Source organism: Argopecten irradians, chromosome 13, assembly GCF_041381155.1.
Source record: "Argopecten irradians isolate NY chromosome 13, Ai_NY, whole genome shotgun sequence".
Taxonomy (NCBI): Eukaryota; Metazoa; Mollusca; class Bivalvia; order Pectinida; family Pectinidae; genus Argopecten; species Argopecten irradians.
This window is the reverse complement of record NC_091146.1, coordinates 15,204,920-15,223,648: the sequence shown is the minus strand read 5'-3', so window position 1 is coordinate 15,223,648 and position 18,729 is coordinate 15,204,920. Positions and strand designations below refer to the sequence as shown.

The following is an 18,729-nucleotide window of genomic DNA, read 5'->3' as shown; positions in this document are numbered from 1 at the left end:
TTATCGTTATATAGAGTTTTAGTAGGGATATTGAACGTTTATAAATAAGTATAATTGTAAATCATGTAATGATATTGATTCTTAATCCCTAAAGCATATTTCATTAGTGTCTATTCCGTCTTTGCTTATTACAGAGTTAGCTCCCTTACGGGTAGGTATCGATTGTTACGTCATTATTTTGTGAGCGCAATTCACGTCGTTTTCTCCGAAACGCATAACGTTACGCTCCCAAACGCATGACGCCACAATCAATACCTACCCGTAAGTGCAGATAACTCTGTAATATGCCAATTCGGAATATGTGGAGGAAAGCGTTGTCATATATGTCTAATAATTGCTATAGTAAAATTTGCTATAATACAATAATGATATATTTATCCTTGGTGAATACCACAATTTAATCGTTATAATTGTTTGTAAATAAATAATGATTTTTTTTTTAAATTTCTATTTGTGTTTTCTCTAGCGCATTACATCATGTCATGCAAATTACGCCTTACGCTATCATCACGATGATTTTTTCTAAATCTCAGGTATCATGAACTTTAAGTTTTGTGACACATCCAATTATTCAACTTAGTGAGACTTTAATACAAAGCCAAAAAAGTGTATCTTTTTGGTGTGTTTAGATAATATCGCATTAGGCAATGACGTATATAAAACTATGTCGTCATGCTCAACTTTTGACGTCCTCAAATGATGTTACTTGAGTAGCTAATGCTATTTATCACATCAGAATTTGATCTTGATAAACCAGGGCATTTGTATAAAACATAAATTAATAAAGTAACCCAAGAAGAACATGTTAATATTCTGTTAGCACGATGACATACAGAAAACAATTCAAATTCCAAATTTAATTCAAATTTTGAAAAAGGGGGCAACTCATAGGTACATTACCTATATAAATGGTCATGAAACATAACCAACAAAAGTTAGTAGGTTTACCCACTATACAGATCAATTACCTTCTAACTAAGATACCGGTATGGCCATCGAAATGTCATGAGCAATAACTCTGCTTGTTGTGTTAAACGGCCATATATATAGCTTTCTGTGCCAACCTGAATAAATGGTTTCACAACATAAACATATTGTCATGTGCGTGAATCGATGTCCCAAATAAATATAGGTGACTAAAGTCATAGGACATAAATATTCGTAACTGTTGTTTTCATTATAAACGCTATGAATGGTTTTCTCCCTTTTTTTCTTTGAATTTATCTGATCTCATCTATGAATATATTTTTAACAAATGTGGCATACTGATAAATAATTGTCTACACGTGCAGCTCATCATATTTGATTTTAAAATATCATTATTTGTGCACCGCTTCAACTTGATCTCTATAAATGTTCAACATTTACACTTTGGACAAAACGTTTTAGTATCAAATCCTTCACAGCCGTCTTGACAGTCCTTATCCAGGGGACGACACATATCTAAAACAGAATATATAATTAGTCAATCTACAGCAATATTCACGCAATCATACAATATCACGCATATTTTAGATTACTTATTATAGTATCCCCAATCGTATTAGCTTATAATCTATTAAAATCGCATTTACTGATAAAAATCAGTTTAAATTGGATCGTTGATAAAAAACGAAATAGGTATACATAGGACATGGTATACTGCCTGAATGATAAATAATAGATTATATGCCAAAAAATTGTGAAAGACACAATATGAAGCAAAACATTGAAATAGGAAATATAAAATTTGTACATGTATGTGTGTGTGTGTGTGATGAAGGTCTATGTACTGGAAGATTGGGATATATTTTGTTAAATGATTAGTCTCCGAACACGTACATCGGGTCAAGATGTTAACATATAGTAATATACCTTATGCTGAATTGAGAGTGTTCTATTATTGAAACAATAATCAGAAAGGCACCTTAACATTGACCAATTGAACTGGTTTACCTATGGTATCCATAGTAACGGACCCTTTCCTGATCAGATCGGGTTGTTCACATCTACACATAGGGCAGTAGTAGTTAGTAGCGTCCAGATATAAACACTCGTCAGGACAGTTATCCGGGATAGGTCTGCAGACTGTTATAAAACAGAAATTAACCTGTATTTTTGTATGTGTGATTTTTTCATATTCCTTGCCGGTAGGTTTTGATTGTTACGTCATTATTTTGTGAGCGCAATTCATGTCGTTTTCTCCGAAAAGTCTGACATTACTCTCGCAAACAGACGACGTCACAATCAATACCTACCCACAAAGGCAGATCACTCTTTAATATGCAAATACAGAATAAAGTTTTAAAGACAGTTATAAAACAAAACATGGCCTGTAAATAAAGACCTGTTATTTTTTGCTATGATATTAAGACAACAAAGCAAAATGTATTTTTTGTTTATATAAATTATTGATATTATCATTATAGGTAGATCCTATAGAAATGTCTTTTGTTTTGCTATTATATATCTATAATCTGTTAAACGCACAGATTTTTTTTTTTGCATTTCTACAAACTATTCACCTTAAATATTGCTACAATTCATTCAAATTAAAAAACAACCCAATATGTTGATTATTTGTGAATTCTTCCTTTCGTAATATCATACGCCCACAATATCTAATTTAAGTTATTTTGAAGGACTTAATGAAATGACATACGTAAATTTCTTTGGCCTTTCTATTGTAATCATATAATGTCTAGAAGTAATTTGGTGAGACTTCAATGATTCAATTGATGCATCAATAAAGATAATTAGTCATTCATTTTAAAGTGAATAGTCGGGCAAAGAAAACCAGTCTAAATGCGTTCATTGGCCTTCCAAAAGTTCTGATATATTAATACGACTGTCAACTTATGCTTACGTTTCCCAGTTCTGACCATTAAAAGAAAGAAAAGTTGAAAGCATTGAAAGCGAGGCTGCGTGGAAATGTAGCCACGGACATAGTCAGCCGGGGGGACGTTTTAGGATTTCTATAATTTAAATTAATTTCTTCGTGCGCAGATAGATTCTGACGAGAGATTTTATTTTTCTATTTCATAAGAAATTATACTGGACACATTCACACCATTTTTACCGACTTTAGCCATCCTTGCCCGACTGTTCACTTTAAACGATAAGTTATTGCTCGCGAAAAAGAAATCACTTTCAAAAATTAATAACAATACCTCATGTCGAAACCAGAACAGAATAAATCAATATATGCCGTATTAATATGCTTTCATACACATGCATATTATATCCAGGTAAAATTAAAGATAACATAGCCTTTATCTGAACTTTACCTGTAATTGACAAAGATGTTTGCTCATATAAAACCCCATGTCAATTTTAGATCAAAATGTATAACCCTAACATGAGGTGACATTTTCGGGTAATTCATATCATTGAAGTTAAAATCAATCTTAATAAAATATAGATTCATATGTTAATAAAGATATAGATTTCAAACAGATTGATGTAAAATTAACATGAAAATTCCCAAAATAATTTTATTTTGAAAATTTTCATGTAAATATTTGTTCGCATAAAATTCCATATGAATTTTAGATGAAAATGTATAACAATGAATTGACATTTTTTATTCATTGGATTTTATCTTTGAAGTTAAAATCAATCTGATTAAAATATAGATTCATATGTTAATAAAGATATAAATTTCAGTAAGATTTATGTAAAATTAACACTGAATCATATTGACATCGTGTGCCTGTGTAGATACAAATCGAGTCGTTCCATACTAGGTCGGATATCAGGCTGACCAAGGGTTGTCTCTGTGTGGAATGCCGTTGGTACCGGCTCACCGCCATCACCACACATACACACCGTACACTGTCTTAGAGGATCGTAAACATGACAGGCCCTGTTGGTACATTCGGATTTCTCCTCCGGGCAAAGATCCAAGTCTGTCGAAAGAAAATTCAATTCCCATTTTCGATATTGTCATCATGTTGATTGATATCATCAAAACCTATGTATCTCTGATTGATGTATTTATAGTTACTTCATATTGCGATTGAAATAGATTTTCCTGTCTTTTGTCTTTTTTTTATTTTTATTTGTCATATCAGTAGATTATAGTTGCTAATGTATAAATAAATAAAGTTGAATGGACGTATTTCAAGTGCTTAATTTAATGCTGATAATTAACATGTCACGAGATCAATGACAGATTCAAAAAATATAAAGATATGCACCTGCATCTTATAGATTCCATAAGTAACTAACAGTTGAATCAGATTTTTCAATTGTAATGGAATATAACATTTTACAACAACTTGCTATTACTGAAATACATTTCCATGTACTAATATAATATAAAACATCATAATTTATTTGAATAATGGAGAAACACACACCAATAAGACCTGCAGGGCTGGGTTGCCTCCCTTCTCCTATTTCCACATTTCCCGACTCAGAACCTGTGTTACCGGTTGGCTTCACGTTCGCAAAAAACTTTTGTAGCAGCGCCATTGCTTTATCCTTTTCTCCGGCGTCCATCTCTTGGAAGAATTCCAGCATGGTGTCAAATCTGTGAGTTTTCGCCTCCGAGCTCCGTGTTACACCTGATACAGTTGTCTGATAATTAGTCCCTGTATTATGCCATAAACTGACGACTTCCTGTGGTTCTCCCGATGACCCGGAACTCGTTCTATTATTTAAAGGTTTATTTCCGCTCCATACTGTCATAGGCTCGTTATTATCGGAAATCAAACTCTCATGGCTTGAAGTCGGGCTCAAAGACGGCGAAGGTGTTGATAATGAATTCCACAGCGTCGATGTTATTTTTTGTGACGTTTTATCTTGATATGATGACGTCATTTCCATCTTAACTGAAGGTTGCGTAGATGCCAACATCAATTGAAGGGTCTGTGTATTTCTGGATACGGTCGATTCGTCATGGAATGATTTAGTCGATACTGGTTCCGATGTGGTATTAGTTTCTGGAGATGATGCAATTGTAGGTGTAGTCAATGACGTCATTTCTTGTGATGTTGAATAAGTATTAGTTACAGGTTCAGATGATGAACTCTTTTCTGTATATGACGTCATTTCCGTTGTATATATTGAATTCGACGATGTTACTGGTGTCGTCACTGGAGGAGTCGAAAATTGTGATGTCAGGCCTGATGAAGCTGGTGATGCCATTTCTGACGACATTGGTACTGATGTTGATTCTTCGCTTTGCATGTGTGAAGATTGTGTCATTTTATGTGTTATTGCTGAAGGATTAGTTGGGTTTATTTCGTACGTCGTATGGTCAATGTTGGGTTTATCCATTGATGGTCCGGGTGCCGTCGTGACTATGAAAACATTATGAAGGATAAGGAATTATAGAATCATACATTTGAATAAAAAAGAAACATATAAAAACTAAAGATATCGAGTATTGTATTAATAAAATGAATCAGCTAATCAATTAATACCTTTTACATTATTGGTAATATTTACAAATGTACATCTGGAAATGACTTTGATATTTTAGATTACTTACGTTGACATGCGCAATACATACATCCGGTAAATCCATTGATCTTCCAGCATTCCGCAGGGCAGTTTTTATCAGGCTTTTGACATCTCCCAGGCATTACCCCAAACATCGGTCTGTAGAACTCTTTAGGAAAAATGGCTCATTGTGACAGCTCACCTTTATATAATGTTTCTGGTAAGTTTGATACTCGGATAATATTTTCACATACTACCACGACGATAGCTTCATGGGAACAACTGTTAAGCACTGATCAAATACTGATTCTAAGATTATAACTGTGTTTTGGGGTAGAGCTTAGCTCCGCTCGAGTGATTTCACTTTGCAACTGTGATATTATAAGGTCTTTTCAACGAATTTAAGTGCCAACAAAATTGTAAATTTTCATAATCCACGATAATTAAGCTCAACGAAAATAAATGATTTTACAGCTTTCCACGTTTTAAGATGTGTTCTTATTTTGCGCTCATTGGCAATTTACATTTTCAGACATTTGTGTTTTATTATTGCCTTAATTATGATCATCACGTTTTTATAGCTCTAAATATTCATCGCATTTCACACATACAAAATATTAAATGATTCAAAGTTAACCAATTATTACATAATTATTTCAAACCTATAGTGAATACAAAAACATTGAATTAATAGTTAAAATTTCTTTACATTTAATATTAACAGACGGTTCATAAATAATAAAACTCAGGGCAAAGTATAAAAATTCTGTTTGTGGAGAACAAATATTGGTTGAAAATAAAAGAAAACCATTAAATATTAAACCAAATACATGAGCTGAATGTGTATTCATATTATCATTAGAGATAAAGCACATGTATTTTTAATTATTTTACTATTTGTAGAAAATCCTATATAAAGGGATGCAACTCTTGCTAGGATTTATCGTTACCATAGACTATCTGTCTTACTTATAAAGCATCTTCAGTTTTTACCAAATGTTTATACACAAAGACTATGTGCTTATTCCATGTCCATTTATATAATATTATGTTTAACAGAAAACATATACATGTATTGGAATATTCAAAATGTAAACCTTGGAAATTAGGCTGCATATATGACGTCATCATTGGCGCAAGTTTTCCTTGGTTAACCACGCCTATCGACCCTTGACCTTCATTCCATTGTTGATCTTGACCAATCATATGATTAGTTCCATCTATCCACTGATGCGATTTATCAGATGCACTTCCGGCACCAATCCAATTATTTCCTCCCATCATTCCGTTGGCGCTGAATGGCCCTGCCTTATTTCCGGAAGCGGCCGATTTCTGGTTCCCTCCATTGATTTGTCCATTCGTAAACTGACTTCCGGTTTGGAAAATAGCTTTGTAATCATCTTGCATTCGATCTGATGCTTTCCTCATAAATGTTGTCAACGATTCTGAAAACAATTAAAACATATCTTTACCTGAGACAATTGGGATATTATTTTGACCATATATATGTATACATGAAACAAATTGTTACGTTTGATCTAGTAAACATATTTTATCTGTAATAGAAGCAATGAACAGTGATGGGGGTAAAATTCTGCTATGTTTACGTTTTTACGAACTTAAATACCCGCAAATGAAATGGACAAAAAGACAAGAAAGATAACCTGTACAGTTTATCACTGTTAGAAATCAACAAATCCGCGAACATTTCTCTCCAGGAATTAGTATCCAATAGGAGACCGCGAAAAATCATTCTCGAGAATTCAAACAACCATACAGTATAATGTAAGAGAATAAAGACTGTTCAATATAACACTTTCATCGCCGATAGACAATCCGAATACAATATCCTGGATGCATTCTGTTAATCAAACATGACTAGAGAAGTAATCTAAACATCTATAAATAACTGTTTATCAAAAGAATCAGACGCCGTCAATGTTATAAAATGTAGCACGTGAAGATTTTCTTCACCGATTAGCAATCCTAATACAATTCTTCTGGATTAATCAAGTATATTGTAACAAGGAATCTAATCTACGGACACCGTTAATTTTATAGAACACGTATGTTCCACGGAAACTATATGCGCTTCAAATAGACTTGCAAGAATAAATTGAACATTGACTATGTTTATTGATTTTTATTATTTACATCCTGATTATACATGGCTTCTGATAACGCAATTGTATTTTAGATCCCACACAATACCGTTGATAAGACGCTTGAATCGTTTTGAGTGTTTGACATTGTTTATTTTAGCCTAAATTACGGACGGCGTTTTTATCATTCTTTCAATATCCGAGACCACACAAAAGCATCAATTTGACGATCGAGCTGCATCATGTTATTTGATTTGCTGATCGTTGTCAAATATCTTGTTCAATGCAATTTTTCGAGCCGTTAAAGCAAGTATCGCTTAGGGTTGTAATGATTTAAACAATTGATATTTTAAATACATTGAATGCAATGAAACAATATGTAATAGCTGATAACGATTTAACATAAGACAAAAACATATTATTCATAAATTTGACCTTCTCACTTTTTTCTTATAAAAATATTTATATTTCAGTAGTGTCAATATCATTGTTATGAACTGACTTTAATAAAATACATTACTCATGATGCCTTTAGAAAGTCTACCATCAGGTTATTGAACTTTTTAAAAGATTGATTAAGCTTTATCATTACGTGTAAATTATTGAATTCTAAGACAAATAGTGTTATATATTCAGCCGAGGCAAAATCGACTTTGAGCATTGATCTGGAAACGATGACAACTTGTATACCTTCGTCTGTGATCATATCGTTAGAGTCACCGAAATGGCACAGAGACATATCACTGTTTGTCTAACAATATTGCAAAAATATGAATGATGTTTACTTATTACATACCGAACTTGTTCAGCCATGTCGCACGACCATGTCATGCATATCATAGACATCGGTGTTGTATACAGTAACAGTAAAAGGTAATACTGACGTCATACCAACATGTGACGTCATACGATTGGCTCGGTAAAAATAATGTCATATGAAGCCTTACGTCGCCGTTCGTATATAGAAATAGAAATGAACGTTTTGCTACTATTTTCATTAATACTAGTTATGTGATAAACGGAATCTTACACTCGTGGCTATGTAATATGGAATTTATAAAACTTGTTAAATAATTTGGTTTGTAACTCACCAAAATGCTCGTGTCATTCTACATTTGCACATTACAGAGTTATCCGTGTTTGTTGGTAGATATTGATTGTGACGTCATACAAGTGTACCGTCATACCTTTCGGAGAAAACAACGTTTATCGCGCTCACAAAATAATGACGTAACAATCGCACCTACACTGAAGGGAGCATCAGATGGTGGGCTATTCAAATCGCTTCCCGTCCGTGGTCCGTCCATCCGTCCGTCCGTCCGTTAACATTTCTTATTACCGCTATTTTTTCAGAGCGGGCCGAAGGGATCTTTCTCATTTCATATGTAAGTTCCCCAGGGCATTTTTGGAAGGATCGGTCATCAAGATGGCCGCAACATTTGACATTTTGGGACCGATCGATCAACAAGATGACCGACAGGCCGTCATCTTGGATTTTGACAATTAAAGTTTGTTACCGCTATTCCTCAAAAAGTGCTGAAGGGAGCTGTCTCAAATTTCATATGCATGGTCCCCTAGGACCCTGTTTATGCATATTGCATTTTGGTACCAATCGGTGAACAAGATGGCCAACAGGACGCCATCTTGGAATTTGACAATTGAAGTTTGTTACGGCTATTTCTCAGAAAGTAATGAAGGGATCTGTCTCAAATTGCATGTGCATGTTCCCCTAGGTGTCTAGTTGTGCATGTTGCATTTTTTGACCGATTGATGAACAAATGAACAAGAAGGCCGACAGGCCGTCATCTTAGATAGTTGAAGCTTGTTACCATTATTTCTCAGAATGTACGGAAGTGATCTGTCACAAATTTTATATGTAAGTTCGCCTAGGACCTTAGTTGTGCATATTGCATTTTCGGACTGATCGGTCAGAAAGGTAGCCATCTTGGATTTAAATAATTGAAGTTTTTAACTGTTATATATCTCAGAAAGTACTCAAAGAATCTTTCTCAAATTTCATATGTACTAATATGTAGTCAAAAGTTTGAAAAGCAGAGAAAAAATCCCTCTTTCCATTGTCAGACATAGACCATTTTGTGGTGGGCGCCAAGATTCCTCTGGGATCTCTTGTTGTGTTATATTTCCAGAAAATAAAAAAAAAATTATTCAAATAAATCCTTATAATTCAATTTACTAAAGATAATCTCTTCAATATTCAAAATTCATTTTGGGACTCTTTTGTCTATGAAATCATTACGCCGTCATCTCAGCCTATCAGAAGCAATGTTACAAACGGCGACGCCATTTGTTCCTTTATGGGGTGATTAAGTAAATTTTTAAGCCAATGAAAATACTCGTAACAAGCAAAATTGAATTATTATATAATATTTAAAATACACCTTTACCTCCACAATCGCATATAAAACATTCCCCGCTGGTCTTCAGACAAAACGTTGGGCACATGTAGACCAAAGGGCAGTCAGTGTCACTTGGTATCGACCTTCCGCTGTGTAAACCTGTTGAGGACAATCAAAACGCATTTTACTTACTAATAGTATCCTCTCACAACATCTTCGAGTAGGGATCCAGTTGTTCAAAAGGTGATGAGGCTAATCACGGTTTAATGAAAATTTTCAAGTCAAAAGAAAATGTTTATATTTAAGCACATTACAAATAAATTAAAAATATATTAAGATAAAGGATATTATACCGTATTACATATTCACTGATATCGCATGACACCTATTATATTCATATATATATCACTTCATACTACTTAAAGCTTACCTCCAGACACGCTTAAGTAACAGTATAGCAGTTGATCATGTGAAGTTTAAATACTTCACACAATGTAGTCTGAGTGAAAAATGATCGAGTTATATCCTTTTTTTGTTAAGAAGAAGGAAGGTGCTAATCGTTTCAATCAGATGAGGAAACTCACAAGTTAAATTTATAAAAAAGAAAATCTAAATACGTGTATTTATTTGTACCACCAACCGAACAATTGCGAGGACAAAATAAAGTATTGAATTGTTAGTTTCTTACACTGAATTATATATCGTCCACGTAGAGAGTGCTTTGTGCAGGTACTTTGTATGTATCTTAGGGGTTGTTGGTGGAAGTTGAAAAGTTGTCTCCCATGGATGTAATCCCGAAAACTATTATCTTTCGTGAGTAAGTGGGCAAGTACTGAGTCAATATAGTAAATGTTTCTTTGTTTTATTCTAGTATTTTTTGCCGAAAAAATCGGCAATCATGCATAGTATTTGTTGGAAAAATTAAAGAAATCAGTGACATATGGCTAACAACTCATACAAGCTTACAGCATGAAGCGAGGGTGTCACATCGGAGAAAAGATTGTTTTATGGGAAAGTATGATTGAATTTTAAAATGTACAGTGTTTCATTTTCTGCCAATCCAGACCTCGCGTTATTTATGTGTTACCGATATATAATTGAAGGAATAATTTAGTTTTAACGAGAAATAATGATTAAAGATCGTATTACATGTCAAAAGTAAATACAAAACATATATGCTTACCTTTTGTAACACATAAGTGGCCAACAACTAGTATAATCACCCATATTGTATCCATACTCATGCTAACAAAGTAAAGTCTTATACTCTTAAACGTAACAATACATTTTTTTTAGTATTTAACATGCAACTTTTTCCATACACATGTCGTTGTCCAAGCGAAAATATAGGCGCAGATTGTCTATTGACACGCTGACCAATGAAACAAAAGATAAGCTAATCTCATTTGTACACGATCGCTGCGACTGGCCAATAGAATTATAGATAAGTAAAAGTGTATACGCCATTAATTGTAATCTAAAGGAAGCACCTGCTGAAGAGATATAAGATGACGACGAATATTTATATATAGATAACGGCAAAACAAAAATACGGCCATTTGATTCTACTTTCATACCATATGATGAGAGGACAAGTATACAATAATACAATGGTGTACAAAAGGCAAAGTATAAACCATGTATTAACTTACCTTTAATACCATATTTATGATTTAATTTAGAAAAAAATGTAAGTGTTAATTCCCGTTTACATGATCCGTGTTATGGGAATTAACATTTACAACTAGTATGGACGACGGTAGGCAACACAAGACGACCCGCATTATGGTGATTAACATGTCACATGCTTTATTTAGAGTATTCTAAAGATGATATGTGTTGTATTAGTGGTAAGCAAATACCATTTTCGACTCTACAAAACTATATTGTATGAATCTCGTTTTACATTAACATTTCAAAAACTAAATGCCGTTTCTATTTAAGTAGAGTATGTCATCAATAGCAAATACAGATGTTATTTGTTATCTGGAAAGACATTGTTCGGTTCATTTTGAGACCTTTTCAAAAGTACATAGGAACATAAGAAGCCCAATTTCATTCTTAACTGGCTAATGCTATTGTCGCGATTAATAACTATGAGAGTAATTATTATAAAGAATATTGCATAAAACATTGACATTACTATTCTCGGATTCTAAGTTGCAAATATTTACTCAAACCGATCAAAAGTTCAATTGGTTCGATAGTTAGTTAAGTACAAAACGCCTGTCCGTAAATCGCGATGATGGTAATGTTTCACTAACATAAATCAATGTAAATGATCCATGATATATAGAGACAAAAAACTTTCTCTGTAAATCGGAAACAGGATAAAAGTCACAACAAGATCGGGTGTTGTATCCAGAGTCACACTCTCAGTAGATTTTGTTTAATCAGGTAAACATCCTACTTATGATGAGGTTTATATCATTTGAAGAAAAATCAACCAGCATAAATTCCGTGGCATGTTTCATGCATGCGTTCCAAACAAAATGAAATGTAGAAAAGGGGAATTTAAAATTCCCCGTTGACTGCCCGATCAGGAATTAAAAATTTACACTTCTAAGAGTCTGCTTCACAGCTTCATAAAAGATAATACTAGAATATCTGTTTTACTCAACCAAACTAGTATTAGCGCTTGCATCCAAATTAAATCAGAAGACATTTTGTAACATTAGATTAGTCTGTATCAACTGTGCTCTTGTTTCAGATAGATATTTACACAAATGCTAGTTTATCGATGATAACTTTATACTATAACCACATAACTTTTATCAAAATATCTCTATTAAGTTTTGTGTTCGCACAGAAGTTGTACAATCAACCCGTCCACCTCGAAAAATGATCTGGAACACTGAACAGTGAATACTTGTTTCGGGAATTTGGTGGGCCTATCGAATTCCCTGTAAGATACGTATACAATTATAAAATAAACGGAGTAAATAATTCTTTAAAACTAGAAAATATTCTGTTAGAAGCGGCAAGGATTGTTACAGGGCTTCCAGTTTTTACTAAAACTGAGTTTTTTATACCGTGAAACCGGCTGGCTGCCACTTTCTAAGAGACGAGAAGCTCGTAAACTTTCGATGTTATATTCAATAGTCCATGGTATGGCACCAAGTTTCCTCATAGATATATTGCCTGATGGTATTGGTAATTTAACCCCTTATAATTTACGAAATGCATATAAATTAAGAGAACACTACTATCGTTTACAATTATCTCTAAGTTCAGTTTTTCCTTATACTATACATCTTTGGAATGTTTCAGACCATAACATTAGGAATTCTCCTTCCATAAATTCTTTTAAACTAAATATAATGAAATCCCTGAAAACAAATACAAACTTTAATTTTCCTTTTGCAACATATGGACCAAGAAAACTTAATATCCTCCATTGTCGTCTAAGAAACCGAGCAAGTTCCCTAAATTATGACCTTTTTAGAGCAAATCTTACCGATTCTGCATATTGTCAGTGTGGACATCCCAGTGAGGATAGCTATCACTTCTTTATTGCTTGTCCTCTGTATGCCAATTCTCAACACTGAGTTATCATGGTACGAAGGCGGAATTAATGTAGATATTCTATGCAAAGGTGATCTTAATAATTCAATCATCAATAACATGAAAATTGCAAAAGCTGTACAGCAATTTCTGGTAAGAACGGGTCTCTTTCGCTCTCTTATTTATTTCCTATATCATTACAAGTTGTCAAGATTTTTTTTCCATTTTTCATCGCTTGTTTTATATATGGTAATGGTATCACACGAATACTAAAAATAAGAGTACAAATCAATTTCGTAACCCAATGAATGGGACCAATCTCTATCTTTCTCCCGCTCTCTTACTAGTTTAATGTTCTTGGTGAATCATACTATTTTGTTCCATGTAATCACGTGACTATTCATTTTTGTATGTTTATATTCTCTATATTTTAGGAGAAGTCACATATAAGTCGGAAAAACTTAATGACTTATCCTTTTGTCATTTTATGTCAATAAAATATGTTTAAACTAATCATAAAATAGACATACCGTTATACATTATCTCAGAACTGTATTGTATGCATGGTAAAACGCCTTCAGACGTTGTATTTAGGTTTGTATGAAGCAGGAATGGTCATTGTGCAGGAAATCGAATATCTATCACAGATCGACATTGTCGTCTCAAATGAATTCAATATAAATTGTTTTTCTTATTTCACTTATTCTATATATTATTAATTTTGTTAACTTTATGGATTTCTTTCTGAAAGCGTTTGTTTATATTTCCACATATAAATGAATCCAACTGACATGTATAAATATTAATATTTAAATTCAAATATTTAAGATATTAAAATATGTACTTTTAAGAGTTCAAGTTTTATGGGAGACTGCAATTTATCGAATTTTTGTCTATACCGCTAGACCGTAAATAATTTCATAAAAATGTTAATAACACATTTTATACAAGTATATCTATCTTGGAATATAATACCCGATTTGAAGTATGTTACACAATTGACCAAAAGATGCTTTAAGGAAACTCGATTTTATAGATTATATATATATTCCTGTCCTTCATATTCACATATGAAAGAGTCTCTTACTATGAAATGAGAAATGAATACAATAGCAATATTCTTTGGCAGTACTTGAGGTACATGGTGTCCAATAACTTATGCTACAATTTTACATTTAATATATATATTTTAATACCGAATGTCGAGCACCAAGCTAAGGTTTCATTTGCAATAAAAAGACTGCAATCATCAATTAGGTTTCCGCCACAAAACAGCTTAACAAAATAAGATATGTTATCTTAGCAGTGATCGTGTTAAAAGACACATTTTCGCTAAATGCGGTCACAACGGCGTTATCCTTGACATTAGAGCAACTGAAGAATATTGGTATCGAAGACTTATTCTTACATGTATATACTTATTCCACTAATTGATAAATTAGACAACGTTGTCTGGTGGTTGTGAGTACCTGCTGTAATTCCGATGATACGTACACTTAAATTATTTGATTTGTTGAGAAATAGTACATTAGAGAAACATGTCAACTTTTCCTATTAATTGTATTCTGTATTTGCATACTACAGAGTTATCTGCCCTTGCGGGTAGGTATTGATTGTGACGGCATATGTTTGTGAGCGCAACGTCATACCTTTCGGAGAAAACGACGTGAATTGCTCTTACAAAATAATGACGTAACAATCGACACCTTCTCGCAAGGGAGCTAACTCTGTAATATGCAAAGACGGAATACTGTCGTCTTGACGTGTCAATGTCCTCAAATTGGTGACGTCACTATTCCTACAACACTACTTTTGATTGCCTACCTTCATATACCATACATCTATTTTAGGTTATGACGGGTTTATCTACCTCTCAACCGGAGCTACAAAGTCCTTAACACCCATCAGTTAAGTCTGCATTAAAGGGATAACTCAGTCTAAGAGTAGTACCTACAATTTTCATATATATCGGAAACAAACCAGTTCTAACTGTGATATAACGGAAAAGCCCACTGTAGTGAAATGTATTTGAGATATTAAACCTTGCTTAAGAAGAAAAATACAATTAAGTAATATTTTGCTTCGTGGTTAAGTAACAGAATAAGCCTCATTGATTGTCCCTTTAACTGCCACTTAACGTCCGGTGTAGTAGTCTAGACGATGACGACCAACTACAACAGTTTGATATTGCTTATCAAACTGAATTAATTATCAGCGTGAAAGCTTGACGAAAACCTCGACTAAACATTGCGCGCGCTTCCCGGGTAGTTGATTATATAATTACAACGTAACGACTTCAATAATATCACGACAACCTATCAATTATTAGGTGTACCATTAGCGTCATGTTGATATGTTCACAATGTTTATTTTGCTCCGAATAAAAATTCATAAAAATTTCAAATGGAAATGGTAAATCAAAACTTTGTTTCATGGTAAACCATGTGTAATGGTTTTTTTAGCAGTACTGCCATATTTGATTTTGTACTCTTATTTGACATTGAAATATTAAAATTGATGCATTTTAAGTATTGTAATTCTCAAAATGTTGGTAAATTCTAATGGTAAACAACATATTTTAAAATATCTCTTGATTCATGAGCATGAAAATGACGGCACATAGTTTAACTATCAGCGTGAAAGCTACCTCCTTGACTTGTATCGTATTGACTTTCAATAATTTGACAACTACCTGCGAATTATCGGGTGTGAAAATAGAGTCATGTTGATATATTTAGTTTCGGGCACTTCCAAGTGCCACCTTAGAAATATCAATAAACATGTATATCCCACCTTCATCATATGTCTAAAGTGGAGATGATGTCGTTATTATCCTCAGTTTCATGTATGTCGCTTGACATTTTCAAATTACTGTGTAAAAAATTCCAATGCATCATGGATAATTATTGATATAATGTAACAAATATAACTATTCACATTTCAAAGAAGAATCATTAATATCAAATTTATCAAAAAATATAATTTTAGATATGTTGGTTCATTTAGAATTTCTTCTTTGACAGTTCATTTTGAGACACAGTTTCATTTTCAATAATCATAATGTGGTTTATCATTTTGCTGATTGAAATTTCAATGACATCTTTCCGGAGCTATCTTTTATTTACCTATTGATCGCGGCTGTATCATGATTATAATGCCGACTGAATAGTAGGGCTAACCCAGGATTGATTAAATGTCAATACAAAGCAAGGAGCACAAGGCACTGAAGTCTTAATGATGGCTGGTCTGGGCAGTTTTATGTGGTTGGTCTTCGCTCTGCCGTGTATCGCTATGGTTGGTAAGTTAATCATTACTATCTTAATATTTGATTTTTTTTTCATTTCGTAAATCATACTGTTTATTATTTAAGTGACTTTTCCTTTCATTGCTAATACTTGATGTTAGTAGCTCATCGGAATGGGTTTGATAATTATCTTATGACGTACACTGTAAACGGCTACCTGACCGAATGGATGAGATGCCCCGACATATAACCACAAGCCCTCTGGGTCGCGAGTTCGAATCCCGTAAGAGACAGTTGCCAGATACTGACCGCTGGTCGGTGTTTTTTTCTCTGGTACTCACCTTTTCCTCCTCTACCACACAGATTAGGATTTCCAACACTGGCAGGGTCAATGCTTAGTTTGAAGTCAAACGTAAGGTGGTGTCACAATTGGATCATCCTATTAAAAGTCAGGAGAGGTTATTCAAAGAAGTTGGTCTTGAGCTGTATGTAATTATCGCGTGCATGGTCGTCTGTTTTGGAAGACTGCGGTATATTCCTGTTAGATTTCTCTAATATTGGAACTCTCGGTTGTGCTTAATGAGCATATTTAGGATTCCTTTGTTTGTAAATATGGCAATGAATACTGTGACAGGATGGGGTGTGTTTTAGATGTCGTCGTTGGCATGCTTCAGTGAGGTCAACGATACCAGAGGACATAACACGCACTTCACACACGCAACACACCGCATACATGGGAGGACGTCCTTACATGACACTGACTGTTAATAGGACGTTAATCTAATCAATAAAAAAGAACCCAAATGTTTACTTTTCTTTCTTTATGTAAGCGTTATGATTATATCCCAATTTGAATTTTTTAATTTTTGACAATACATATATCGATGTCTTAATTTTGACTCTTGTTTCAGGCTTCAGCTCCGCAAATACATTTATCTATCCAATGGTTTTCCTTGAGAACCGTGAGAAGGCCGGAACACACCTTACTCAGATGACAATTACATGTGTCGATAAAACAAACAACTGTAACGTCATAATGACGTTTTCAATTGACGGGACATCACAGACGTCATCCCTCCCCGCCGATGACACCATGACGGTGAACCTTGATCCAGGAAAGACGAGACTAAACGGAACAACAATTGAAGATAAAGGTATAAGTTTGTCGTCAGATGGCGAGCTGGCAATCATGGGATACGATAGCGGGACTCCGCTGAGTTCTGACATTTTTATCCCGCGTGAGCACACCCACTTAGGTCGTGACTACGTAGCGATGACGTATTGTCAAAGTAACAAGAAATGCCTAATCGGTATTCTAGCTGTGGAGCCCAATGTGAGGACCACCGTTACAATAGTGTTCCCGGATAGTTTTACGGGAACTGTGAATTACAATGGTACTACATACACAGGCGGGGATATACTCTGTGTTCATTTGTCTTATCTTCAGACATTTCAACTCGTATCCCTGGGTGTCCTAACTGGAACAATAGTCATGGCGGATCACGCGATCGCAGTTGTTTCTGGTGCCGATCGGACGAAGGTTATATTGGGCCCGTACATTAATCATCTATCAGCCACAGTGCCACCTATATCGTACTGGGGGAGACAATACGTCCTGGTTAGGACCGATCCTACGAAGACAGACTATGTCACGGTTATTGCATCTAGAGACAACACTGTCATAGCTATCACGTGTAATGGCGTCACAACTGCTACTATAGCGCGTGCCTATCAGGATCATTACGGGTTCACGATGGACTGTGACCTGTGTGAGATATCCTCTGTTGTGAACATTCTCGTTGGCCATTACCCACGAAGAATGGCTAATAACCCCGGATTGTACTATCCCCTTCCCATGAACCATTTTACCCAATCTTACGTCATTTCCGCTCTGCCTCAAGGTGATTTTAGTGATTGTGATCTTGTTGTCATTGCAAGTCATACAGAACCATCACTAATGATTGATGGCGTCATCAGAAATGATCCCTGGGTTACCATGGTTACAATGGATCATTTATACCTGGTAATAGGTGTGAGTGGTTATTCCGGAAGTCTTCGAATTATGGCGAATCAGGTGATTGGCGGCCATTTAATC

At 34.3% G+C, this 18,729-nt stretch overlaps 1 protein-coding gene across 1 annotated transcript; it reads right to left on the bottom strand.

The window, feature by feature from the left end:
• Positions 1-172: 172 nt before the first annotated feature.
• LOC138305994 (serine-rich adhesin for platelets-like) lies at positions 173-11,215 on the bottom strand. The gene is made up of 8 exons (XM_069246304.1): positions 11,070-11,215; positions 9,935-10,045; positions 6,525-6,872; positions 5,477-5,596; positions 4,341-5,285; positions 3,723-3,887; positions 1,936-2,067; positions 173-1,443 (listed from the first exon to the last, which is right to left on the bottom strand). Exons 1-8 carry the CDS (start codon positions 11,128-11,130, stop codon positions 1,358-1,360), a joined length of 1,968 nt encoding a protein of 655 aa, XP_069102405.1. The 5' UTR covers positions 11,131-11,215; the 3' UTR covers positions 173-1,357.
• Between the last annotated feature and the right edge of the window lie 7,514 nt (positions 11,216-18,729).